Here is a 14,026-nt window from a genome sequence, read left to right on the forward strand (position 1 = left end):
ACCCTCTCCATCTCCTCAGGGTGATTCAGGAGGTCCCATGGTGAGCCAGCAAGACTCTGTCTGGGTCCAGTCTGGAGTTGTTAGTTTTGGTTTTGGCTGCGCTCGGCCCAATCTGCCAGGAGTCTACTCCAGAGTGTCCCGTTACCAGTCCTGGATCACCTCCCACATCAGCACTGACAAGCCAGGCTTTGTCCAGTTTACCTCCAGTGGGCTGGATGCTGACAGCAGCTACACCTGTCCTGGTCTGCCAGGTCCTGTTACTGGAGGACCAGCCATTACAACTGCAACCACAGATCCACCATCTACTCTTTCAAGTGCTGATTGTAAGTATCCTACTGAAGCCATTCTGTTTCAAATATATATAATTTTCCACTTTCATAGACAGTTGATGAATCATCTACAGATATGTCAAAACATGAGTGCTCCAGCTATCACAGCTCTTCATAGTTTTCAGCTTTCAGATTTTGTGGTGTTCTGTTATTTTCCAACCTAGATGGATCGGTCAAACTGGCAACAAGTACTTAATCACTTAATCTACTTAATCTACTACTTAATCTGTTCATCAACCAATTCAGCCAGATGTGTTTGAACCATATTGATTAATGACTTGTTTACTCTAAATATGTCTTCAAATTGTGGCCTTAGTCTCTATTTCTTTGCAGTACTTTGTGTAAATATTGAGTAGGAATCAGCACTGTGAATTTCATATACACTTACCAGATCACTGTTGTCTGTAGTGTGTGGCACCACTCCACTCAACAACAGGATAGTTGGAGGTGAGGATGCTCCAGCTGGAAGTTGGCCCTGGCAGGTTAGTCTGCAGAGCTTTGGCGGCCATGTTTGTGGTGGTTCCCTCATCAACAGAGAGTGGGTGGTGTCTGCTGCTCACTGCTTCTTCAGGTGGGTAACCATAATATAAGAAAAGATAATACATTTTTCAGTGTCTCAGTCTATACTAATGCCATTCACACCATTTAAATTATTCAGGTTGGAGTGGCAAAACACACATTTGAACCAAACAGTTCCATTTAAATCACAAATCAACCAAAAAAAACGTAAATTTTTCCTGCAGTTCAAGTACGTCTGGCTGGCAGGTTTCGCTCGGTCGTCAGAACCTACAAGGCAGAAACCCAAATGAAGTGTCCAGAACTGTTGCTGAAATCATCTTACATCCGAGCTATGACAGTGACGCCAGTGACAACGACATTGCTCTGCTCAGACTCTCCTCACCAGTCAAATTCACAGACTACATCAGACCGGTCTGTCTGGCAGCCAGTGGCAGTGTGTTCAACAATGGTACTGATAGCTGGGTCACTGGCTGGGGCCGAATCCAGGAGGGAGGTGAGGAACATTGTGATTCATGGCACTTTATTATCATCAATTATTATTATCAATTACTATTATCAATACCTATTCACTGATGTTCCAGTAGAATCTTGTTTATTCAAATAGCCTATTTCACAAATGGACGTCATTAGAGAGACTTTTGCTTCAAAACTTAAAGAACTGGAACAAAGTACATAAAAGGAGCAAACATGCATTTTCCAGCTGTGACTCTAATCTGCAATTGCAGTTGATTGTAATTATGTATCAACTATTACCAAATAAAATTCAACATGAGATTGGATTTTTTTCCATTTCAGGGTCATTTGACATCTTCAGTTGAATAGTCTTGTTCATTTGTCAGTATTTGTTGTTTTCAGTGGCACTTCCCTTCCCTGAAACTCTACAAGAAGTGGAGGTGCCAGTTCTGGGCAACAGACAGTGTAACTGTCTCAATGGAGTCGGCACAATCACAGACAACATGATCTGTGCTGGTGTTCTGGCAGGAGGCAAGGACTCGTGTCAGGTAGGCTGCTGTATGGAATGTGTCAGCTGTTGACAAATGTGATGAGGATAAGATGGAATTCTTAGACGCACCCTCTCCATCTCCTCAGGGTGACTCAGGAGGTCCCATGGTGAGCCAGCAGGACTCTGTCTGGGTCCAGTCTGGAGTTGTTAGTTTTGGTTTTGGCTGCGCTCGGCCCAATCTGCCAGGAGTCTACTCCAGAGTGTCCCGTTACCAGTCCTGGATCAACTCCCACATCAGCACTGACAAGCCAGGCTTTGTCCAGTTTACCTCCAGTGGGCTGGATGCTGACAGCAGCTACACCTGTCCTGGTCTGCCAGGTCCTGTTACTGCAGGACCAGCCATTACAACTGCAACCACAGATCCACCATCTACTCTTTCAAGTGCTGATTGTAGGTATCCTACTGAAGCCATTCTGTTTAAAATATATATCATTTCCCCCCTTCATTCAGTTGATGAATCATCTACACATATTTCAAAACATGGGTGCTCCAGCTATCACAGCTCTTCATAGTTTTCAGCTTTCAGATTTTGTGGTGTTCTGTTATTTTCCAATAGATGGATCACTCAAACTGGCAACAAGTATTTAAACAATGGTTCATCAACCAATTTCAGCCAGAAGTGTTTGAACAATATTGATTAATGACTTGTTGACTCTAAATATGTATTATAATTGCTGCCTTAGTCTCTATTTCTTTGCAGTACTTTCTGTAAATATTGAGTAGGAATCAGCACTGTGAATTTCATATACACTTACCAGATCACTGTTGTCTGTAGTGTGTGGCACCACTCCACTCAACAACAGGATAGTTGGAGGTGAGGATGCTCCAGCTGGAAGTTGGCCCTGGCAGGTTAGTCTGCAGAGCTTTGGCGGCCATGTTTGTGGTGGTTCCCTCATCAACAGAGAGTGGGTGGTGTCTGCTGCTCACTGCTTCTTCAGGTGGGTAACCATAATATGAGAAAAGATAATTTATTTTTCAGTGTCTCAGTCTATACTAATGCCAATCACATCACTTAAATTATTCAGGTTGGAGTGGCAAAACACACATTTGAACCAAACAGTTCCGTTTAAATCACAAATCAACAAAAAAAGAACTTTCATTTTTCCTGCAGTTCAAGTACGTCTGGCTGGCAGGTTTCGCTCGGTCGTCAGAACCTACAAGGCAGAAACCCAAATGAAGTGTCCAGAACTGTTGCTGAAATCATCTTGCATCCGAGCTATGACAGTGACGCCAGTGACAACGACATTGCTCTGCTCAGACTCTCCTCACCAGTCAAATTCACAGACTACATCAGACCGGTCTGTCTGGCAGCCAGTGGCAGTGTGTTCAACAATGGTACTGATAGCTGGGTCACTGGCTGGGGCCGAATCCAGGAGGGAGGTGAGAAACATTGTGATTCATGGCACTTTATTATCATCAATTCTTATTATCAATTACTATTATCAATACCTACTCACTGATGTTCCAGTAGAATCTTGTTTATTCAAATAGCCTATTTCACAAATGGACGTCATTAGAGAGACTTTTGCTTCAAAACTTAAAGAACTGGAACAAAGTACGGTACATAAAAGGAGCAAACATGCATTTTCCAGCTGTGACTCTAATCTGCAATTGCAGTTGATTGTAATTATGTATCAACTATTACCAAATAAAATTCGACATGAGATTGGATTTTTTTCCACTTCTGGGTCATTTGACATCTTCATTTGAATAGTCTTGTTCATTTGTCAGTATTTGTTGTTTTCAGTGGCACTTCCCTTCCCTGAAACTCTACAAGAAGTGGAGGTGCCAGTTCTGGGCAACAGACAGTGTAACTGTCTCAATGGAGTCGGCACAATCACAGACAACATGATCTGTGCTGGTGTTCTGGCAGGAGGCAAGGACTCGTGTCAGGTAGGCTGCTGTATGGAATGTGTCAGCTGTTGACAAATGTGATGAGGATAAGATGGAATTCTTAGACGCACCCTCTCCATCTCCTCAGGGTGATTCAGGAGGTCCCATGGTGAGCCAGCAGGACTCTGTCTGGGTCCAGTCTGGAGTTGTTAGTTTTGGTTTTGGCTGCGCTCGGCCCAATCTGCCAGGAGTCTACTCCAGAGTGTCCCGTTACCAGTCCTGGATCAACTCCCACATCAGCACTGACAAGCCAGGCTTTGTCCAGTTTACCTCCAGTGGGCTGGATGCTGACAGCAGCTACACCTGTCCTGGTCTGCCAGGTCCTGTTACTGCAGGACCAGCCATTACAACTGCAACCACAGATCCACCATCTACTCTTTCAAGTGCTGATTGTAAGTATCCTACTGAAGCCATTCTGTTTCAAATATATATCATTTCCCCCCTTCATAGACAGTTGATGAATCATCTACACATATTTTAAAACATGAGTGCTACAGCTATCACAGCTCTTCATAGTTTTCAGTTTTCAGCTTTCAGATTTTGTGGTGTTCTGTTATTTTCCAATAGATGGATCACTCAAACTGGCAACAAGTATTTAAACAATGGTTCATCAACCAATTTCAGCCAGAAGTGTTTGAACAATATTGATTAATGACTTGTTGACTCTAAATATGTATTATAATTGCTGCCTTAGTCTCTATTTCTTTGCAGTACTTTCTGTAAATATTGAGTAGGAATCAGCACTGTGAATTTCATATACACTTACAAGATCACTGTTGTCTGTAGTGTGTGGCACCACTCCACTCAACAACAGGATAGTTGGAGGTGAGGATGCTCCAGCTGGAAGTTGGCCCTGGCAGGTTAGTCTGCAGAGCTTTGGCGGCCATGTTTGTGGTGGTTCCCTCATCAACAGAGAGTGGGTGGTGTCTGCTGCTCACTGCTTCTTCAGGTGGGTAACCATAATATGAGAAAAGATAATTTATTTTTCAGTGTCTCAGTCTATACTAATGCCATTCACACCATTTAAATTATTCAGGTTGGAGTGGCAAAACACACATTTGAACCAAACAATTCCGTTTAAATCGCAAATCAACTAAAAAAAACTTTCATTTTTCCTGCAGTTCAAGTACGTCTGGCTGGCAGGTTTCGCTCGGTCGTCAGAACCTACAAGGCAGAAACCCAAATGAAGTGTCCAGAACTGTTGCTGAAATCATCTTGCATCCGAGCTATGACAGTGACGCCAGTGACAACGACATTGCTCTGCTCAGACTCTCCTCACCAGTCAAATTCACAGACTACATCAGACCGGTCTGTCTGGCAGCCAGTGGCAGTGTGTTCAACAATGGTACTGATAGCTGGGTCACTGGCTGGGGCCGAATCCAGGAGGGAGGTGAGAAACATTGTGATTCATGGCACTTTTCTTTGAGCTATGGCTTTGATCATGATTACTACTGATACAGTAGAACTTTGTTATTTGAATATTTCACAAATGGAAGTCATTAGAGAGATATTTACTTCAGAACTTAAAGAACTGGAACAAAGCACATAGAACAAGCATACAAATGCATTCTCCATCTGTGACCCTAATCTGTGATTTCAATTGCTTGTAATGATGCATCAGCTAGCAGGCTAAGGATATGACTTAGTTTATAGATTGTTCATTTCTGAGTCTTTTGGGTCATTTGACATCTTCAGTTGAATAGTCTTGTTCATTTGTCAGTATTTGTTGTTTTCAGTGGCACTTCCCTTCCCTGAAACTCTACAAGAAGTGGAGGTGCCAGTTCTGGGCAACAGACAGTGTAACTGTCTCAATGGAGTCGGCACAATCACAGACAACATGATCTGTGCTGGTGTTCTGGCAGGAGGCAAGGACTCGTGTCAGGTAGGCTGCTGTATGGAATGTGTCAGCTGTTGACAAATGTGATGAGGATAAGATGGAATTCTTAGACGCACCCTCTCCATCTCCTCAGGGTGACTCAGGAGGTCCCATGGTGAGCCAGCAGGACTCTGTCTGGGTCCAGTCTGGAGTTGTTAGTTTTGGTTTTGGCTGCGCTCGGCCCAATCTGCCAGGAGTCTACTCCAGAGTGTCCCGTTACCAGTCCTGGATCAACTCCCACATCAGCACTGACAAGCCAGGCTTTGTCCAGTTTACCTCCAGTGGGCTGGATGCTGACAGCAGCTACACCTGTCCTGGTCTGCCAGGTCCTGTTACTGCAGGACCAGCCATTACAACTGCAACCACAGATCTACCATCTACTCTTTCAAGTGCTGATTGTAAGTATCCTACTGAAGCCATTCTGTTTCAAATATATATCATTTCCCCCCTTCATAGACAGTTGATGAATCATCTACACATATGTCAAAACATGGGTGCTCCAGCTATCACAACTCTTCATAGTTTTCAGCTTTCAGATTTTGTGGTGTTCTGTTATTTTCCAACCTAGATCGCTCAAACTGGCAGCAACTACTTTAACAATGGGTCATCAACCAATTTCAGCCAGATGTGTTTGAACAATATTGATTAATGACTTGTTGACTCTAAATATGTCTTAGAATTGCTGCCTTAGTCTCTATTTCTTTGCAGTACTTTCTGTAAATATTGAGTAGGAATCAGCACTGTGAATTTAATATACACTTACAAGATCACTGTTGTCTGTAGTGTGTGGCACCACTCCACTCAACAACAGGATAGTTGGAGGTGAGGATGCTCCAGCTGGAAGTTGGCCCTGGCAGGTTAGTCTGCAGAGCTTTGGCGGCCATGTTTGTGGTGGTTCCCTCATCAACAGGGAGTGGGTGGTGTCTGCTGCTCACTGCTTCTTCAGGTGGGTAACCATAATATGAGAAAAGATAATTTATTTTTCAGTGTCTCAGTCTATACTAATGCCATTCACACCATTTAAATTATTCAGGTTGGAGTGGCAAAACACACATTTGAACCAAACAGTTCCGTTTAAATCGCAAATCAACTAAAAAAAAACATTCATTTTTCCTGCAGTTCAAGTACGTCTGGCTGGCAGGTTTCGCTCGGTCGTCAGAACCTACAAGGCAGAAACCCAAATGAAGTGTCCAGAACTGTTGCTGAAATCATCTTGCATCCGAGCTATGACAGTGACGCCAGTGACAACGACATTGCTCTGCTCAGACTCTCCTCACCAGTCAAATTCACAGACTACATCAGACCGGTCTGTCTGGCAGCCAGTGGCAGTGTGTTCAACAATGGTACTGATAGCTGGGTCACTGGCTGGGGCCGAATCCAGGAGGGAGGTGAGGAACATTGTGATTCATGGCACTTTATTATCATCAATTATTATTATCAATTACTATTATCAATACCTATTCACTGATGTTCCAGTAGAATCTTGTTTATTCAAATAGCCTATTTCACAAATGGACGTCATTAGAGAGACTTTTGCTTCAAAACTTAAAGAACTGGAACAAAGTAGATAAAAGGAGCAAACATGCATCTTCCAGCTGTGACTCTAATCTGCAATTGCAGTTGATTGTAATTATGTATCAACTATTACCAAATAACATTCAACATGAGATTGGATACTTTTCCATTTATGGGTCATTTGACATCTTCAGTTGAATAGTCTTGTTCATTTGTCAGTATTTGTTGTTTTCAGTGGCACTTCCCTTCCCTGAAACTCTACAAGAAGTGGAGGTGCCAGTTCTGGGCAACAGACAGTGTAACTGTCTCAATGGAGTCGGCACAATCACAGACAACATGATCTGTGCTGGAGTTCTGGCAGGAGGCAAGGACTCGTGTCAGGTAGGCTGCTGTATGGAATGTGTCAGCTGTTGACAAATGTGATGAGGATAAGATGGAATTCTTAGACGCACCCTCTCCATCTCCTCAGGGTGACTCAGGAGGTCCCATGGTGAGCCAGCAGGACTCTGTCTGGGTCCAGTCTGGAGTTGTTAGTTTTGGTTTTGGCTGCGCTCGGCCCAATCTGCCAGGAGTCTACTCCAGAGTGTCCCGTTACCAGTCCTGGATCAACTCCCACATCAGCACTGACAAGCCAGGCTTTGTCCAGTTTACCTCCAGTGGGCTGGATGCTGACAGCAGCTACACCTGTCCTGGTCTGCCAGGTCCTGTTACTGCAGGACCAGCCATTACAACTGCAACCACAGATCCACCATCTACTCTTTCAAGTGCTGATTGTAAGTATCCTACTGAAGCCATTCTGTTTCAAATATATATCATTTCCCCCTTCATAGACAGTTGATGAATCATCTACAGATATGTCAAAACATGAGTGCTCCAGCTATCACAGCTCTTCATAGTTTTCAGCTTTCAGATTTTGTGGTGTTCTGTTATTTTCCAACCTAGATGGATCGGTCAAACTGGCAACAAGTACTTAATCACTTAATCTACTTAATCTACCACTTAATCTGTTCATCAACCAATTCAGCCAGATGTGTTTGAACAATATTGATTAATGACTTGTTGACTCTAAATATGTATTATAATTGCTGCCTTAGTCTCTATTTCTTTGCAGTACTTTGTGTAAATATTGAGTAGGATTCAGCACTGTGAATTTCATATACACTTACCAGATCACTGTTGTCTGTAGTGTGTGGCACCACTCCACTCAACAACAGGATAGTTGGAGGTGAGGATGCTCCAGCTGGAAGTTGGCCCTGGCAGGTTAGTCTGCAGAGCTTTGGCGGCCATGTTTGTGGTGGTTCCCTCATCAACAGAGAGTGGGTGGTGTCTGCTGCTCACTGCTTCTTCAGGTGGGTAACCATAATATAAGAAAAGATAATACATTTTTCAGTGTCTCAGTCTATACTAATGTTAATCACGTCACTGAAATTATTCAGTTTGGAGTGGCAAAACACACATTTGAACCAAACAGTTCTATTTAAATCACAAATCAACCCAAAAAAAACGTTCATTTTCCCTGCAGTTCAAGTACGTCTGGCTGGCAGGTTTCGCTCGGTCGTCAGAACCTACAAGGCAGAAACCCAAATGAAGTGTCCAGAACTGTTGCTGAAATCATCTTGCATCCGAGCTATGACAGTGACGCCAGTGACAACGACATTGCTCTCCTCAGACTCTCCTCACCAGTCAAATTCACAGACTACATCAGACCGGTCTGTCTGGCAGCCAGTGGCAGTGTGTTCAACAATGGTACTGATAGCTGGGTCACTGGCTGGGGCCGAATCCAGGAGGGAGGTGAGAAACATTGTGATTCCATGGCACTTTTCTTTGAGCTATGGCTTTGATCATGATTACTACTGATACAGTAGAACTTTGTTATTTGAATATTTCACAAATGGAAGTCATTAGATAGATATTTACTTCAGAACTTAAAGAACTGGAACAAAGCACATCGAACAAGCATACAAATGCATTCTCCATCTGTGACCCTAATCTGTGATTTCAATTGCTTGTAATGATGCATCAGCTAGCAGGCTAAGGATGTGACTTAGTTTATAGATTGTTCATTTCTGAGTCTTTTGGCTCATTTGACATCTTCAGTTGAATAGTCTTGTTCATTTGTCAGTATTTGTTGTTTTCAGTGGCACTTCCCTTCCCTGAAACTCTACAAGAAGTGGAGGTGCCAGTTCTGGGCAACAGACAGTGTAACTGTCTCAATGGAGTCGGCACAATCACAGACAACATGATCTGTGCTGGTGTTCTGGCAGGAGGCAAGGACTCGTGTCAGGTAGGCTGCTGTATGGAATGTGTCAGCTGTTGACAAATGTGATGAGGATAAGATGGAATTCTTAGACGCACCCTCTCCATCTCCTCAGGGTGATTCAGGAGGTCCCATGGTGAACCAGCAAGACTCTGTCTGGGTCCAGTCTGGAGTTGTTAGTTTTGGTTTTGGCTGCGCTCGTCCCAATCTGCCAGGAGTCTACTCCAGAGTGTCCCGTTACCAGTCCTGGATCAACTCCCACATCAGCACAGACAAGCCAGGCTTTGTCCAGTTTACCTCCAGTGGGCTGGATGCTGACAGCAGCTACACCTGTCCTGGTCTGCCAGGTCCTGTTACCGCAGGACCAGCCATTACAACTGCACCCACAGATCCACCATCTGCTCTTTCAAGTGCTGAATGTATGTATCTCACATTACATTTATATATTTTGCCTTAATTCTCCCTTTCATAGACAATGCGAGTCCTCAAGCTTCACATGTGCAATTTCTTCAACTTCAAAAAATTTGTTTTCTTGTTGGCACTGTCTGTAGTGTGTGGCATCACTCCACTCAACAACAGGATAGTTGGAGGTGAAGATGCTCCAGCTGGAAGTTGGCCCTGGCAGGTTAGTCTGCAGAGGTTTGGCCGCCATGTTTGTGGTGGTTCCCTCATCAACAAGGAGTGGGTGATGTCTGCTGCACACTGCTTTTCCAGGTGGGTAACCATGTGGCAGGTAGGCAGTATTTATAGAAAAGTTGTTGGTTTCATAGTCACCCTACCATCTTTGCTCTAATATTCACTAACATAATTGTGTTTTACATACACAAACAATGCTTTTGGAACAAAAATTCCCTTTTCAAATGACATCAAATCAAACATCACTAAAAGGTTTTCAAGATTGTTGTGTATAATGCCTATTGCTCCCCCCCCCCCCCCCTTTTTTATTTTTTATTTTTTTACTGCAGTTCAAGTACATCTGGTTGGCTGGTTTCGCTGGGTCGTCACAACCTAAAAGGCAAAAACCCAAATGAAGTGTCCAGCCCTGTTGCTGAGATAGAGTTACATCCAACTTATGACAGTGCCACAAGTGACAACGACATTGCTCTGCTCAGACTCTCCTCACCAGTCAAATTCACAGACTACATCAGACCGGTCTGTCTGGCAGCCAGTGGCAGTGTGTTCAACAATGGTACTGATAGCTGGGTCACTGGCTGGGGCCGAATCCAGGAGGGAGGTGAGACTGACATCTTTATCAAAGCTTCTTTTGGAAGCAATGCATATCTAACATTGCAGCAGGCCTGTTGGAGTAACCCGTTTTCTCTTTCTTTATGTCCCTCAGTCCCTTTGCCATTTCCCAAAACTCTACAAGAAGTGGAGGTGCCAGTTGTGGGCAACAGACAGTGTAACTGTCTCAATGGAGTCGGCACAATCACAGACAACATGATCTGTGCTGGTGTTCTGGCAGGAGGCAAGGACTCGTGTCAGGTATTAACTAGTTCTCGTTTTCTGTCCATAATTTATTGAAAATTTTAAGTTTTGATTTTGTAAATTGCAATGACGTTAAATGTCCCTTTGTTCATAATTCAGGGTGATTCAGGAGGTCCCATGGTGAGCCAGCAGGACTCTGTCTGGGTCCAGTCTGGAGTTGTTAGTTTTGGTTTTGGCTGCGCTCGGCCCAATCTGCCAGGAGTCTACTCCAGAGTGTCCCGCTACCAGTCCTGGATCAACTCCCACATCAGCACTGACAAGCCAGGCTTTGTCCAGTTTACCTCCAGTGGGCTGGATGCTGACAGCAGCTACACCTGTCCTGGTCTGCCAGCTCCTACAACAATTTCACCCATCATGCCTGCAAAAAGTACTACTGAGGCTATAACCAGGCCCATACGTGAGTACTTTTTTTCCGTTTGAAAAAAGATTCCTGCCAAGGTGCAACATTGTCTTTTATGGCAAAAAGTATCTTCTCATAGTTTTTCTTTTACTCTGCTTTTTTCAATGTTATTCTTTCTCATTCAGAGTCAGTGTGTGGTCATGCCCCTATAAATAGTCGTGCGGTAGGGGACAGTGGGTTTGTGGCTGGGGGGACTTGGCCCTGGATGGTCAGTCTCCATAAAGACGGAGTCCACATTTGTGGAGGAACCCTTATCAGCGATAACTTTGTCCTGACTGCTGCCCAGTGCTTCTCCAGGTAAGTATCTAATTTATATATCAAATCATGTTTTATGCATTATTAAATTAACACCACTGAGGAGTGAAAATTAATTTGTGAGGATGCTATATTCTCCTTGCAGCTCAAATCCAAATGTCAGCGAGTGGAATGTGCACCTGGGCCAGCGACTTGTGAGCGGCTCAGAAGAGTTTGAGTTGTCTTTGGATGTTATGAACATCGCAGTGAGCACCATGACGGGTTTCAACATTGCAGTACTGCAGCTGGCTAAACCAGTCAGCTACAGTGATTATATACAGCCCGTGTGTGTGGACCAAACCAATTCAAGATCCTTCCCCATTGGAAGCCAATGCTGGGTGGCAGGCTGGGGGCAAGGGAACAAGATCAGAGGTAAATCCATGAAGCTTTTCTGCTCATTGTTTGTTGAAATAGTGTTGGTTTGACATTGTAATTTTCTGAGATCTTTCATTATGTTACTTTGTGTTTGACCAGACATTACTGATTGTATGACTGCTTGTATTCATCTGAGTAAATATAATTATTGTAGGCAATGTCAGAGCTGGCTCAGTTCTACGGGACTTGGAGACAAATGTGACAAGTTGTGGGAATGATTCTGACCCTGAGAACATCTGCACTTATGCCATGGACATTCAGCAGGTAAGTTATCACATCTGCCAGGGCTTCTATTGTATGTACCAAACTCTGATTGCCTTGCCATCAGTCTATAGATGATAGATGTTGGTGCATGTTCAGAATAGGAGTATCAGTTGTATCAGGAGGACCAAAACTTTCATTAATGTTCTTTTCTTCTTCTTTATTTCCTTACAGGGCGATCAGGGCGGACCTCTGCTGTGCAAGTCAGATTCCTCTTGGTTCCACGTGGCTGTAGTCAATGTAGAGGAAAGTAGACATGTCCGTTCAGATATACAGACCTTTGCCAAAACATCAAGATTTGGGTCCTTCCTAAAGGAGAAAGTGGGTGACATGCCTTCACCTGCAACAACTGCTACTGGAAATGCATCTGTTTTCTCTGTTTCCTTACTCCTCTCCCTCACTGTCCCCATTCTCTCCATGTTCCTGCTGTCATGCTGATAGTCTGTTGTCATGAGGGGGTGAAAGTACTTTATCAATGCACTTAATAAGTCAAGTTGACTGACATCTTTGTAGATTCTTCATAAGGGTTCATGCAAATTCTGGGTAAAGGCACTTGCACTATACTGTAGGTCAAACTGAAAAAGCCATGAACAAACAGGCTTGTAAAATTTTCATCTTCATGTAAGTAATGAGATACTAGTAAATGTTTATATTTTTTTATTTACAACAAAAATGAAAAACAGCAGTAACTAAGGATTATACATGATTAAATGTTTTCTAAACAAATTCATTGTAAATTTATCTGCAAATACCTCTTAAATATGTTGTCACTTAAAGAAGCTTGTCACTTTAATGTATTCATTGACTATTCCATTGTCGTTCTACATGCAAAATGAAGTTTTTTTCTATTTTGTTTTAAGTTGACTGTCAACTTCTTTCAACTGCAATTGTTAAAGCATAATAAGGTAATTATTTTATTATATGTGAAATAAATATTGATGAAGCATAAAACATAAATGACTTTTCATTGGATGTATGGTGGATTATATATAATTTAATCCAAGACATTACCAATCCACACGCAATTAATAAAAGTTATATCAAATACATATTGCAGCCTTTAGCGAGGAAGCAAAGCAATTAAGCAACATAAAGATACAATTCAATTACTTTAGAGATTAGGCTAGAATCTGAAGATTATAAGTGTTCATTACCCTCCTTTCAAATGTCCTTTATGAACCACACACTAGCGAAGAGAAATGTACATCGTTAAAAAAAAATTGTTCACCCAAAAATGAAAATGCTGTCATTATTTCTACTCACCCCATGGATGTATTAAGATACTAACCCTCATGTCATTTGAAAACATCTGAAAGGTTTATCAGCGAGTTTACGTTAGCTCAGAAGCCCCATATCAGCCTTCGCCAAAACAGCTGGAGTGACCGCCGGGTCCTAGTTCTTTAGACCAGTGGTTCTCAAACATTTTCACACGCCTAAACTAACACAAATTAGACCTCGGACCCTTATGATTTCCCCCCAGGGGCCCCCATCTGATAAGATTTTAGCTTTTAGATGTTTTATTACAGAAAGTGTATGAACCCATAACCAAAATATTCACACATTCTGTAATTGTCATACTTATGGATAGAATTATAGTGAAATTAATTATATTAATAGTCAGGGAAGGCAGGGTATGCACTGCCTCACCTAGATTGATAAGAAGCAAATATAAATTATATATAGGCTATATATATATATATATATATATATATATATATATATATATATATATATATATATATATATACCTATATACCTATATATATATATATATAGGTATATATATATATATATAGGTATATATATATATATATAT

The 14,026-nt window shown here is 42.5% G+C and overlaps 1 protein-coding gene across 1 annotated transcript in view; it reads left to right on the top strand.

Moving 5' to 3' along the window:
* LOC310775686 (uncharacterized protein) overlaps positions 1-14,026 on the top strand; it is a gene marked incomplete at its 3' end in the record, with an annotated part of 47,215 nt that overhangs the window by 31,979 nt on the left and 1,210 nt on the right. Inside the window, exons 24-52 of the mRNA XM_083635835.1 lie at positions 20-348; positions 721-900; positions 1,073-1,341; positions 1,704-1,849; positions 1,938-2,266; positions 2,610-2,789; positions 2,963-3,231; positions 3,599-3,744; positions 3,833-4,136; positions 4,531-4,693; positions 4,866-5,134; positions 5,481-5,626; positions 5,715-6,018; positions 6,404-6,566; positions 6,740-7,008; positions 7,371-7,516; positions 7,605-7,908; positions 8,322-8,484; positions 8,658-8,926; positions 9,274-9,419; positions 9,508-9,811; positions 9,944-10,106; positions 10,358-10,626; positions 10,732-10,877; positions 10,980-11,277; positions 11,406-11,577; positions 11,681-11,946; positions 12,104-12,213; positions 12,385-12,460. Of these exons, the coding sequence (XP_083491961.1) occupies positions 20-348; positions 721-900; positions 1,073-1,341; positions 1,704-1,849; positions 1,938-2,266; positions 2,610-2,789; positions 2,963-3,231; positions 3,599-3,744; positions 3,833-4,136; positions 4,531-4,693; positions 4,866-5,134; positions 5,481-5,626; positions 5,715-6,018; positions 6,404-6,566; positions 6,740-7,008; positions 7,371-7,516; positions 7,605-7,908; positions 8,322-8,484; positions 8,658-8,926; positions 9,274-9,419; positions 9,508-9,811; positions 9,944-10,106; positions 10,358-10,626; positions 10,732-10,877; positions 10,980-11,277; positions 11,406-11,577; positions 11,681-11,946; positions 12,104-12,213; positions 12,385-12,460 (6,298 nt within the window). The remainder of the gene's footprint in view (positions 1-19; positions 349-720; positions 901-1,072; positions 1,342-1,703; positions 1,850-1,937; positions 2,267-2,609; positions 2,790-2,962; positions 3,232-3,598; positions 3,745-3,832; positions 4,137-4,530; positions 4,694-4,865; positions 5,135-5,480; positions 5,627-5,714; positions 6,019-6,403; positions 6,567-6,739; positions 7,009-7,370; positions 7,517-7,604; positions 7,909-8,321; positions 8,485-8,657; positions 8,927-9,273; positions 9,420-9,507; positions 9,812-9,943; positions 10,107-10,357; positions 10,627-10,731; positions 10,878-10,979; positions 11,278-11,405; positions 11,578-11,680; positions 11,947-12,103; positions 12,214-12,384; positions 12,461-14,026) is intronic.

Source organism: Poromitra crassiceps (assembly GCF_964638095.1).
Source record: "Poromitra crassiceps genome assembly, chromosome: 4".
NCBI lineage: Eukaryota > Metazoa > Chordata > Actinopteri > Beryciformes > Melamphaidae > Poromitra > Poromitra crassiceps.